At 49.5% G+C, this 13,369-nt stretch overlaps 1 protein-coding gene across 1 annotated transcript; it reads right to left on the reverse strand.

Moving 5' to 3' along the window:
* Positions 1-6,639: 6,639 nt before the first annotated feature.
* LOC145361709 (cyclin-dependent kinase inhibitor 1B-like) lies at positions 6,640-11,561 on the reverse strand. Its single transcript, XM_080217628.1, has 3 exons — positions 10,917-11,561; positions 9,574-9,682; positions 6,640-7,196 (listed from the first exon to the last, which is right to left on the reverse strand). Exons 1-2 carry the CDS (start codon positions 11,317-11,319, stop codon positions 9,600-9,602), a joined length of 486 nt encoding a protein of 161 aa, XP_080073754.1. The 5' UTR covers positions 11,320-11,561; the 3' UTR covers positions 6,640-7,196; positions 9,574-9,599.
* Between the last annotated feature and the right edge of the window lie 1,808 nt (positions 11,562-13,369).

Consider the following 13,369-nt stretch of genomic DNA (forward strand, 5'->3'; position numbering starts at 1 on the left):
ACAAATGGGAATATACATCCATAGTAGTGGCACAATGGTTAGCACTGCTACCTCACTGTCACGGTCTGTACAGAGTTTGCATGTTCTCCCCATGTCTGCGTGGGTTTCCTCCTGGTGTTCTGGTTTCCTCCCACACTCCAAAGATGTTCAGTGGATTGGCCATGCTAAATTGCCACTTAGGTTGGATAGATTGGCCATGGGAAAGGTGTGGTGTTACGGAGATAGGGCAGGGAAGGGGCCTGGATAAGATATTCTGTCAGAGAGTCGGTGCAGACTTGATGGGCCAAATGGCCTATTCTACACTGTCGGGATTCTATGATAAAGTGCTAATTAAGCACATTGGCTGTGCTAAATTCTCCCTCAGTGTACCCAAACTGGTGTTGGAGTGTGGTGACTAGGGGACTTTTGTAGTAACTTCATTGCAGTGTTAATGTGAGCCTACTTGTGATTCTCATAAACTTAAAGTTTAAAGTTTATTTATTAGTGTCACAAGTAGATTTACATTAAGACTGCAATTAAGTTACTGTGAAAATCCCCTAGTCACCACATTCCAACGCTGTTCGAGCACACTGAGGGAGAATTTAGCATGGCCAATGTGCTTAACTAGCACTTAGCCCGGACATTCTCTCTTCCACCTTCTTCCATCAGGAAAAAGATACAGAAGTCTGAGGTCACATATGCCAACTCAAGAATAACTTCTTCCCGGCCGCAGTCAGACTTTTGAATGGGCTTACCTTGCATTAAGTTGATCTTTCTCTACACCCTAGCTGTGACTGTAACACTACATCCTGCACTCCCTCCTTTCCTTCTCTATGCTTTGTCTGTACAGTGTGCAAGAAGCAATACTTTTCACTCTACACCGATACATGTGACAATAATAAATCAAATCATTTCAATACATCTAAACAGCATGTCTTTCAAACACCACATCTTTAATCTCTTATTCTCTCAACACATCCTGGGACACTGGGAAATTTAGCATAGCCAATCCACCTAACCCGCACACCTTTGGAGTGTGGGATGAGTCTGGGGCACCCGGAGGAAACCCACGCAGACACGGGGAGAACATGCAGACTCCACACAGACAGTGACCCCAGGCCCGGGAATCGAACCCGGGTCCCTGGCACTGTGAGGCGGCAGTGCTAACCACTGTGCCACCCTTAAGCGACAGGCGCGTTTAACATTGCCACTAAAAAGGTGGCACCTCAGATGGGGCAGCACTGCCTGGCGGAGGTTGGGGAGGGAGTGGTGGGAATGCCAACCGATTATTTTGTGCTCAGGAATGCCAATGCTCGCATGGTGCGTTACTGAGCCATCGTTCTGCCCAGCGCGGGAGGCACGGGAAGGGTGGGGGGGGGGGGGGCAGGGAGTGCAGCTTAGACACAAGAAGATTCATAGACGTGTACCAGGACAAAACCCCGAAAAGCAGCAGCTTGCTTCCTGAGCCCTGAGCTGACCTCAGGCATTGTTTGTTTGTTAACAAGTATTTTGTGCTTGTGAGCGGAGCAACTCGGAACAACACAAGAGGCACGAAGGTATTATAATCCGGCTGGCCCTGCTCTTTCAGCCTCCGAGCTGCAGTCACTCAATCAGAGGCTGACTCTAAGCCATCTGTCCATTCGCTTTGCTAAATTAGCTCCATAGATTGTGGCACACTCGACTGATTCCTTTCTCAATCCAGTAGGTTTCTATGCCATTCAGGGGGGGGGTGACAAGTCAGTAACAGTTGATAATGAAAGACTCTACCCATCTGCCCTGACTTGCCGGGGGTGTGTGGGGGTGGGGTGGGGTGCTGGCTTGGGGGAGGGGTGTGTGGGTGAATGTGGGAGAGTGTGGGAGTTGGGGGGGGAGGTGGTGGGGTGGGAGTGGGGTTGGGGCTTGGGGAAGTGTGGGAGAGGAGTGTGTGGGGGAATGTGGGGGGATGTGTGTGGGGGGGGGTATGGGAGAGTGTGGGAGAGGGGTTTGTGTGTGTGGGAGAGAGGAGTGTGTGAGGGGCTGTGGGGGAGAGTGGGAGTGTGAGGGGATGTGTTGGGGGGGGGTTGGGGGAGTGTGGGAGAGAGGAGTGTGTGTGGGGGGGTTGTGGGGGAGAGTGGGAGAGGATGGTGTGTGGGAGAGGGGTTTGTGTGTGGGGGGGGATGGGGGAGTGTGGGAGAGAGGAGTGTGTGTGGGGGGGGTGTGGGGGAGAGTGGGAGAGGATGGTGTGTGGGAGAGGGGTTTGTGTGTGGGGGGGGTGGGGGAGTGTGGGAGAGAGGAGTGTGTGTGGGGGGGGTGTGGGGGAGAGTGGGAGAGGATGGTGTGTGGGAGAGGGGTTTGTGTGTGGGGGGGGTGGGGGAGTGTGGGAGAGAGGAGTGTGTGGGGGAGAGTGGGAGAAGGGTTGTGTGGGAGAGGGGTTTGTGTGTGGGGAGGATTGGGAGTGTGGGAGAGGGTGGTGCGTGGGGATGAGTGGGGGAGTGTGGGAGGGGGGGTGTGTGGGAGAGGGTGGTGCGTGGGGATGAGTGGGGGAGTGTGGGAGGGGGGGTGTGTGGGAGAGGGTGGTGCGTGGGGATGAGTGGGGGAGTGTGGGAAAGGGGGGTTGCGTGAGGGGGTGCGTGGGATAGGAGGGGTGTGTGGGGGGGTTGAGGGAGTGTGGGAAAGGGGAGTGTGTGAGGGGGATTGGGGAGGGTAGGAGAGGGGTGTGTATTGGAGAGGGGGTGTGTGGGGGCTTAGGTGGGGGAGTGTGGGAAAGAGGGGTGTGGGGAGGGGGGAGTGTGAGGAGGGGGGGGAGTGTGTGGGGGGGGGGGAAACAGCCGTCGCCTGACTCATCTTTTCTGTAAAGTTGCAAATACCTCATCCCCAAACCAGACACTGTTTCCACGGTTACCGTGAATCCCAGCTTTTGGAGCGAGCGCTCAAAAGGCCTTCGGAAAGCCTTCCGTTTGGAAAGCCGGCCAGTTGTGTGCGGACCTTTCGGGATGGGCTTTCTCACCCAGCCCCGTTCTTTATTTCAGGCACCGTGGAGTGAGATCGGGTCGGCCGGGTGTACGATCATTTTGTGCACAGCAAGATCCCACACACAGCACCAAGATCATAGAATTGCCTAGTGTGCAGAAAACACCATTCAGCCCATCGAGTCTGCACCTACTCTCTAATCCAGTACTTTTTTTACCCAGTCTCTCTTCCCTGCCCCATCCCAGTATACCCTGCACATTTAGCATGGCCAATCCATGTAACCCGCATATCTTTGGAGATGAAGGGGCAATTTACTATGGCCAATCCCTCTAACCTATGATGTGGAGTCGCTGGTGTTGGACTGGGGCGGGCACAGTAAGAAGTCTCACTACACCAGGTTAAAGTCCAACAGGTTTATGAGCTTTTGGAGCGTTAGTTTGCTGTGTACAATGGTCTGTTTGAGGTTGCGCACTTGTTTGAAGGCAAGCAGTGGGGGTGTGGGGATGGGCTTGGCGACATGTTCATCTTCATCAATGACATGTTGAAGGCTCCTGTTGGCGAACACTTCAGTGGTCACGGGCATTCAGCCTCTGACCTTCGGGTAAGCATTCTCCAAGGCAGCCTTGATGACACACGATAACGCAGAATCACTGAGCAGAAACTGATAGCCAAGTTCCGCACACTTGAGGACAGCCTCAACCAGGATCTTGGGTTCATGTCACACTATCTGTAACCCCCACGACTTGCCTGGATTTGCAAAATCTCACTAACTGTCCTGGCTGGAGACGATACACATCTCTTTAACCTGTGCTTAACCCTCTCTCCACTCACATTGCCTGTACCTTTAAGACTTGATTATCTGTAAAGACTCGCATTCCAACCATTATCTTGTAATTGAGTTTGTGTCTTTATATACCCTGTTTGTGAAACAAATCCTGCACTCGCCTGATGAAGGGGCAGCGCTCCGAAAGCTCGTGCTACCAAATAAACCTGTTGGACTTTAACCTGATGTTGCGAGACTACTTACTACGTCCCCTAACCTACACATCTTTGGACCATAAGAGAAAATTTAGCATGGCCAATCCACCTAACCTGTACATCTTTGGACACTGAGGGGCAATTTAGCATGGCCAATCCACCTAACCTGCACCGGGCAGCATGGTAGCACAGTGGTTAGCACCGCTGCTTCACAGCTCTAGGGTTCTGGGTTTGATTCCCGGCTCAGGTCACTGTCTGTGGGGAGTTTGTACATTCTCCTCATGTCTGCGTGGGTTTCCTCCAGGTGCTCTGGTTTCCTCCCACAGTCCAAAGATGTGCAGGTTAGGTTGATTGGCATTGCTAAGAAATTGCTCCTTAGTGTCCAGGGATGTGTAGGTTAGAGGGATTAGTGGGTATAATATGGGGGTAGGGCCTGGGTGGGATTGTGTTCGGTGCAGACTCAATGGGCTGAATGGCCTTTCTGCACTGTAGGGTTCTATCTTTGGAGCGTGGGAGTAATTTTCTATGGTTCATTCTGGTGAATCTTTTCCCTTGTGTCTACAGTTTTTTTACTGCAGGAAAAAATGGGACAGGAGGAGTAGGTTTTACAGAATGAGGAAGGATGGAGCCACAGAGAATCTGTACCAAGTTTTAAAAAATTAATTTGTTTTATTTAATTACAATGACACAGAGATGCTGTGCTGAAACCGTCCAGCACGGGGTGGGGGGTTGCGGTCAGTGTTCTGTTATCCTGCGCAACTCATGTGCAAATGAAAAAAATCTAAATTATACACAATTTCTTCAAGAATTCTGCAACTTCAGTTAGCATCATTTTGAAATTAAATGTACGCAACATTACACTTACTAATATAACTTATAAAGTCATTTCTTTTTCCCTTTATTTTACAGAAGTTTGTACAAAGTTCCCTGTTGCTGAGTTTGACTTTATTTATTAGTCACAAGAAAGGCTTACATTAACACTGCAATGAAGTTACTGTGAAATTCCCCCTGGTCGTCACATTCCGGCGCCTGTTCGGGTCAACGCACCCTAACCAGCACGTCTTTCAGGAGGAAACCGGAGCATCCGGAGGAAACTCACGCAGACACGGGGAGAATGTGCAAACTCTGCACAGACAGCGACCTGAGCCGGGAATCGAACCCGGGTCCTTGGCGCTGTGAGACAGCAGTGCTAACCATTGTGCTAACCATATAAGATTCTGCGGGGGTACTGACAGATTGGGTGTGGAGAGGATGCTTCCTCTTGTGGGAGAATCTAGAACTAGGGCAGGTCACTGTTTAAAAATAAGGGGTCACCCATTTAAGACAGAGATGAGGAGAAAAGCTTTCTCTCAGAGGATGGCGAGTCTTTGGACTCTCTTCCACAAAAGGCGATGGAAGCAGAGTCTTTGAATATTTTTAAGGTAGAGGTAGGTATTTTATGAGCGAGGGGGTGAAAGGTTATGGGAGATAGGCAGGGATATTGGGTTAAGGGTACAATCTGTGTCGGTGCCGGTTCAAGGGGCTGAGTGGCCTACTCATGCTGCTTTTTTGTACATTCGTATGCCATAGGCTTTGTTATTTTTGGACACAAGGGAAGGAATTCCCGTCTGTACTCGCCCAGCCGCCAGCGAGAATGGAGAACTTGGCGCTCAGCCAAAGCTCAATTCACCGCAGCGGGACTGGAGAATCCCAGTTGCAGGCGAGCTAGGAGATGCAGCTACAAGATCTCTTTTCCCGCGTTATCTCTGGGTTGTGACCTATGTGGAACCTTAAGGGTTTTTTTTCACACAGTCCCTGAGATACTCTGCCCGATTTTGGGACCTGCTGAACTCTTGGGGGTGTGCCAAAGGTAGACCTAACTTTATTCCATTGGTGAATCATTGAATCTAGATGGTCAATGGCAATGGTGACCAGTGCTCACATCGGACACCCAGTACTGCAGGCACAGGGGCTGGTGAGATGTAGCTTTGCATCAACGTGGAGAACCCATTTGTTTCACCAATGCTGTCAGATATCCAAGCAGCGAGGACTGCTAGACAACCCCATTGGTTCAAACCACTTGAAGCTCATCGTGACTGCAGTATAACTGTGGTCCAAAGCAAAGCTCCAGCTACTCACAATGAGATTTTTTTGCTCACCATAGAACCTCTCCAATTTTTTTTTCATTCATTGGTGGGACATGGGTGTCACTGGCTGGCCAGAATTTCATAGATCTATGGTGCAGAAGGAGGCCATTTGGCCCATCAAGTCTGCACTGACCACAATACCACCCAGGCTCTATTCCCATAACCATATTTCCCCGGCTTATCCCCTGACACTGGGGTCAATTTAACATGGCCAATCCACCCGTACCGGAGATCTTTGGAGCATGGGAGGAAATTGGAGCACCTGGAGGAAACCCACACAGACTCGGGGAGAATGTGCAAACTCCACACAGTGACCCGAGGCTGGAATCGAACCCAGGTCCCTGGTGCTGTGAGGCAGCCGTGCTATCCAGTGTGTTGCCCATTGCCCATCCCTAGTTGCCTTTGGGGAGCAGTTGAGAGTCAACCACATTGCTGTGACTCTGGAGTCACATGTAGGCCAGACCGGGTAAGGATGGCAGATTTCCTTCCCCAAAGGAGACACTAGTGAACCAGATGGGTTTTCCCCTGACAATCGATAATGGGTCATCAGTAGATTCTTAATTCCAGATTTTTTTTTATTGAATTCAAATTCCACCATCTGCCGTGGCGGGATTCGAACCTGGGTCCCCAGAACATTAGCTGAGTTTCTGGATTAATAGTCAACGATAATACCACTAGGCCATTGACTCGCTGATAATTACAGCCTGCGAGGTGCAAGTAGTCTGCACTATTTGCCTACTCCCTCCCCTCCCCACACCAGCCACCTCGGAGTATAAATATTCAGAATAGTTTTGCCCTGACTCATGGCTGGATGACCAGCTAGTTGCTTTAGTTCCCAAAGGAATATGTGGCCAGAGCAACCAGCTGCGTTGTTAATGTTCCTGAGCTTGCTCATTGTGGATACAGTGAGGAGTTTCTCTCCTTTGGAATGTGCACAGTGAGGGTTCAGCGCACATGGACAATAGAGATGGGCCAACATTGCCTGAAGCTCTCCAGAGTCCAGAAGACAAGTCGTCTCCCAATGCATGCGGGTTTGAACCTTTCCTTTGCCTTTGGGAGACTCCATTCAGCCTTTAGAAAGTTCAGGATCTGAGTAACTTGGATCTGGGTTGAAGGTGTATCGAGTACCTTGGTATTATTGAAATGCCCAGGGCAAAAAACAATCTGAAAAAAGAGAAAAAAAATGGAATAACGTTATTTACCAGTCTGAATGTTGGTTGCCCTTTCTGCGAGCAATGGGCAAATCAACCAAACCAACGTGCTTTTGATATGGTGGGTGGTTGGCACTGCTGCCTCACGGCGCCAGGTTTGATTCCCGGCTTGGGTGACTGTGTGGAGTTTGCATGTTCTCCCCCCGTGTCTACGTGGGTCTCCTCCAGTTTCCCTGAAAGGGAATTTAGCATGGCTAATCCACATATCTTTGGACTGAGAGAGGAAACCGGAGCACCCGGAGGAAATCCACGCAGACATAGGGAGAACGTGCAAACTCCACACAGACAGTGACCCAAGCTGGGAATCGAACCCTGGTGCTGTGAGGCAGCAGTGCTAACCCACTGTGCCACCCCTATTCCCAGGAGAGCGAGTAAGGGGAGATAAATGGATGAGTAGGGGCAAGGGGTGAATTCTGGTAACAATGTTGCCAGAATTCAACAGGGTGGCACGGTAGCACAGTGGTTCGCACTGCTGCTTCACAGCTCCAGGGACATGCGTTCGATTCCCGGCTCGGGTCACTGTCTGTGTGGAGTTTGCACATCCTCCCCATGTCTGCGTGGGTTTCCTCCTGGTGCTCCAGTTTCCTCCCACAGTCCAAAGATGTGTGGGTTAGGTTGATTGGCTATGCTAAATTGCCCCTTAGTGTCCTGAGATGCTTAGGTTAGAGGGATTAGCGGGTAAATATATGGGGATGTGGGGGTAGGGCCTGGGTGGGATTGTGTTTGGTGCAGACTCGATGGGCCGAAGGGCCTCTTTCTGCACTGTAGGGTTCTATGAATGTGACTTTGGTGCAGTGGGGGGGTGGGGGTGGGGGTGGGGGTGGGTGGTGTAAGCGGCGATATTAAACAACAGGAGACAAAGGGACAACACACAAACAGCTAGAACAGAGCCTACCTGCAGAGGAGGAAGGAACAGGTTACAACATATGCCAAACACCCAGAAACCTGACACTTTAACAAAAAGAGGGACATTCCAGCCCCAACCCTGGAGAGTCAGAAATAATCTGCTGAGTTACTCTGATCCACAAAGCCATCTTCGCTGCAAAATTGATGTCCTTGGGGGCGAATGGAATTTTGCAAAGCTGTTTATTTCAGTGAACGAAGTCAAATTAAAACGGATTTCTGCCCCTGGGGAACTGCAAGGTTTAAGAAAGGCGCATAATTGCTTGAAAGTGATGAATTGACACTTTGGGCACGGTGGCACAGTGGGTTAGTGCTGCTGTCTCACAGCGCCAGGGACCCGGGTTCGATTCCCAGCCTCAGGTCACTGTCTGTGGGGAGTTTGCACATTCTCCCCGTGCCTGTGTGGGTTTTCTCCGGGTGCTCCGGTTTCCTCTCACAGTCCAAAGATGTGCGGGTTATGTTGATTGGCCATAATAAATTGTCCCTTAGTGTCAGGGGACGGCGAGGCGACTCTTTGCAATCTGTGCCTAGTATACCTTCTAATTATATCTTTTACTCTGGTTCTATGCTTCTTAAACTTCATTCCAACTCTTTTAAACTCTCTAACAATGCTCGAATTCAATCTCTTTTGGATTTGGAGATTTTTCTCTACACCCTAGCTATGACTGTAACACGACATTCTGCACTTTCTCCTTTCCTTCTCTATGAACGGTATGCTCTGTCTACTTGGCGTGAAAGAGACAATACTTCTCATTGTATAACTGTGACAATAATAAATCAAAATCAAAACGTGGGGTTTGAAGAATAGGGCCTGGGTGGGATTGTGGTCATTGCAGACTCAATGGGCCAAATGGCCTCCTTCTGGACAGTAAGAAATCTCACAACACCAGGTTAAAGTCCAACAGGTTTATTTGGTAGCAAAAGTCACTAGCTTTCAGAGTGCCGCTCCTTCGTCAGGTAAGTGGGAGATCTGTTCACAAACAGGAGACCTTTACACAAACAATCTTTAAGACTTGCACTAACTGTCCGGTCTGGAGACAATACACATCTCTTTAATCTGTGCTTAACCCTCTCTCCACTCACATTGTCTGTACCTTTAAGACTTGCCTTTTGTGAATAGAACTTCCACTTACCTGACGAAGGAGCGGCGCTCCGAAAGCTGGTGGCTTTTGCTGCCAAATAAACCTGTTGGACTTTAACCTGGTGTTGTGAGATTTCTTACTGTGTTTACCCCAGTCCAACACCGGCATCTCCACATCATGACTCCTTCTGTGCTGTAGAGATTCTATGATTACACGTAGTCTGAATTAAATACTAACAATGGTCTGGGTTAATTGGACCACAAACTGACCGGGGCTCAAGCACTCCCCAGATGTATTTTTTCGGATTTCTTAATTTTAAAGAAGTATAAAAATTTCCAGACCGACCTCTTCTCCCCTCTGTGTAATTGTTTTTATCGAATCCTTTTCCTGGGGGTCTCCATCCTGGGAATCAATGGTTTAGAAACAACTGTCCTTTTGCATTTTGGGAAGAAATCTACAACACAGAAAGGAAAGAGAGATTGAAAACAAACCTGTACTCCCTCACTCACTCCTTCACACACACTCCCTCACTCACTCACTCACTCCCTCCCTCACACTCCCTCACTCACACTCCCTCACTCACTCACACTCCCTCCCTCCCTCACACACACACTCCCACCCTCCCCTCACTCACACATTCCCACGCACACACACACACACTCCCTCACACACTCACTCCCTCACACACTCCCTTACACACTTACACTCCCTTACTCACACACACACTCCCTCACTCACACACACTCCCTCACTCACACACACTCCCTCACTCACACACACTCTCCCTCACACACACACACACTCCCTCACACATTCACACACACACTCCCACACTCACTCACTCACACTCCCTCACACACACACACATCCCACACACACACACACTCCCTCACACGCACACCCTCACACCCACACACTCCCTCACTCACACACATTCACACACACTCCCTCACACGCACACACACTCCCTCACACACCCCCTCACACTCCCTCACTCACACACACACTCCCTCACTCACTCCCACATTCCCTCATTCACACACACACACTCCCTCCCTCCCTCTCATACACACACACACTCACTCACTCACACAATAACACTTTTAATCTTTAACGGGAGTTCTGGAGGGCGTGGAATTTGTAAAAAAAAAGAGCAAAACAAGGTACTTCCAGAGCCCAGCGCTGTTAAAGGAGTCATACACACACAGACACACACTCCCTCACACACACACACACACACTCCCTCACACACACAGACACACACTCCCTCACACACACAGACACACACAGACACACACACACTCCCTCACACACACAGACACACACTCCCTCACACACACAGACACACACTCCCTCACACACACACAGACACTCCCTCACACACACACACACACCCGACTACTCAACTCACCAAGACACAACTATGCTGCTTACAAATCTTTGACAAGACATTTTCTGAACGGATTGCTGGTCAAAGGAAAAGTTTTTAAAGTTTTTCAAAAGTTTCAAAACTTTGGTGAGAACAGAACATTCTCCCCCCTCCCCACTCACACTTCAATCCAGCAACACTTTTGAGACACACTGATTTGTGGAATCTCTCCAGTTTTTGGAATAGAGAATATAAACCGGGAAGGAACATCTCTCCGCTGCTTGCTGCGTTCAGGCACAGAGTGGATTTCACAATCTACCTGTTATGGGGGTTGGGATTTCCCGCTTTCTGCTCCTGCCGGCTTTCCCTCGGCTCTTCCTGCGGGTTTTGCCCTCTGCCTCCGCCTTGCCGCTGCCCTCCAGCCCCCTGGCTGCCTCCTCCGGGCCGGGGACGGACAGGGGGCTGGAGGGGTCCCGGTAAAAAGCGGGCAGGTCGCGGGTGTCGAAAGCCTTCCAGAGGTAGTCACCAGCCAGGGGGCTGTGGTTCTCGAAGTCGAAGTTCCACCTCTGGCAGTGGGAGTTCTTGATCTCCTTGAGCTGAGTTTTCAAATCCCTCCTCAGCTCTTCGTGGTCCACCGTCCCAAACAAACTCCTACACACCGCCTTGTTCAGATACCTGGGCTGCTGTCTCCCTTCCAGCTCCTCCCTGGGCAAGCGGGGCATCTTCAACAACAAGAATAAAAAACAACCTTCTCCCTTCTCAAAATAAACCTTCAATATTTACTATTGAGTTTAAAAAAAACAAAGAATGTTTTTTTTCTCTCCGCTTCAGAACTCTGACTTTTTGACTATAAAGTTTTTTTTTGCATCAGTGGATTCGAAATTCCTTTAGTCCCATCCCATTCCCACATCTGGCACAACCCAGAGTCAAAACAGTCTCTCTCTCCCCTCTAACTCTCCGCACTTGTGCCTGTGCTGTCTTATTTATTCAGTGAGTGAAAAAACACAGCAAGATTCCAAATCTAAAGCGAAGCCTGACGATAGGACTGTGTTTGTATGCAAATTGTGCAGGGGCGGGAGAGGGAGGCACTGATAGACACACACACACACACACACACAGAGAGGGAGAGACAGTGAGAGATACACACACAGAGGGAGAGAGACACTGAGAAAGACACATGCACACACACGGAGCGGGAGAGACAGAGAGAAACACATAGGGAGAGATAGAGAGGCACAGAGAGAGAAGGAGACAGAGACAGAAAGAGAGAGATATACATAGACACAGAGGGGGAGAGACACGCAGAGCAGGAGAGACAGACACAGAGGGAGACAGACAGAGAGGGAGAGGCACACTGACACAGAGAGACATAGCGACACAGAGAGTGGGAGACACATGCACACACTCGGGGAGAGACATATACACACTGACACAAGAAAGGGGCAGACACACAGGCATAGAGCGGGAGAGACACACACTGATACACACTGAAACACAGAGAATGAGACAGAGAGGGAAACAGAAGGAGACAAACAGGGAGTAACATACAGAGACACAGATAGAGCCAGACAGCACATACACACAATAGGAGCAGGAATAGCCCACCGCCGTTAACCTGTGGCACCATTTGGTATGATCGTGGCTGTTCATGGACTGTCCACTCGCCATATCCCACAATTCCCTCAGAGACCAAAAATCAGTCTGTGTCAGTCTGAACTATATTCACGGATGGAGCACTCACAGCCCTCTGCGAGAGAGAATTCCAAAGATTCACAACCCCTCGGAGTGAAGAAATCTCTCCTCATCTCAGTCCTAAATAATCAACCTCTGGAGCCTGCAGTTCCTCCTGTGTCCGAGATTCTGTGGCCTGGAGTAACAATTTCAACTCCAGCAAACCCCTTCGGAATCACCTATGGTTCAGTGAGATGCCTCTCATTCCCCCAAACTCCAAATTTATTTACTTATCTGGTTCACTAATGTCCCTTTAAGGAAGGAAATCTGCTGTCCTTACCCGGTCTGGCCTACATGTGACTCTAGAGCTACAGCAATGTGGCTGACTCTCAATTACTCTCCGGGAACTAAGGATGGGAAATAAATGCTGGCCAACCAGCCATGAACATGTCCTAGGGATGGACAAAATAAAGCCTCAGAACCTAGGACAATTCTCTTATCCCCTGGACCAGTGTTGTGTACATTCACTGTCCTCAATTCCTCCAATACAAGTACATATTTCCTTTAGTATAGAGACCAAAACTGCACACACTGCTTCAAGTGTGGTCTTACCCAAACCCTGCATAACTGTAGCAGGATTACTTTACTCCTGTGCTCCAATCTCCTTGCATTGCCTTCCTAATTTCTTGTTTTATTGGGTGCTAACTTTCTGAGTTTCTTGTATGAGCACACACAAGTCTCTGACGGACAGAGGGAAACAGAGACTGAAAAAGAGTCTTACACCCAGCAGCAGAGACCACACACACACACACACACACACACACACACACAGGGAAAGAGTCAGAGACACACACTCAGAGGCAGAGAGAGAGACACTGGGCAAAAGTTTCTGCTCCCCCCCGCCGTTCCCCCGTATTTCTTCAGAAGGAACTCTTCAAGTGCAGACAATAAAAATATAACTAAACTGACTCCAACATATAAATCAAAGAATGGGTTTAATAAAGAAACTTCATTACTCCAAATGTGGGGCCTTACTCTGGGCCACTCCAAGTTCCCCACAATTCCCAACAGGTTCTTATTTATACTGAGTCAGCTGACTAT

This window comes from Carcharhinus amblyrhynchos, chromosome 35 (assembly GCF_965287045.1).
Source record: "Carcharhinus amblyrhynchos chromosome 35, sCarAmb.v2.hapA, whole genome shotgun sequence".
Lineage (NCBI taxonomy): Eukaryota > Metazoa > Chordata > Chondrichthyes > Carcharhiniformes > Carcharhinidae > Carcharhinus > Carcharhinus amblyrhynchos.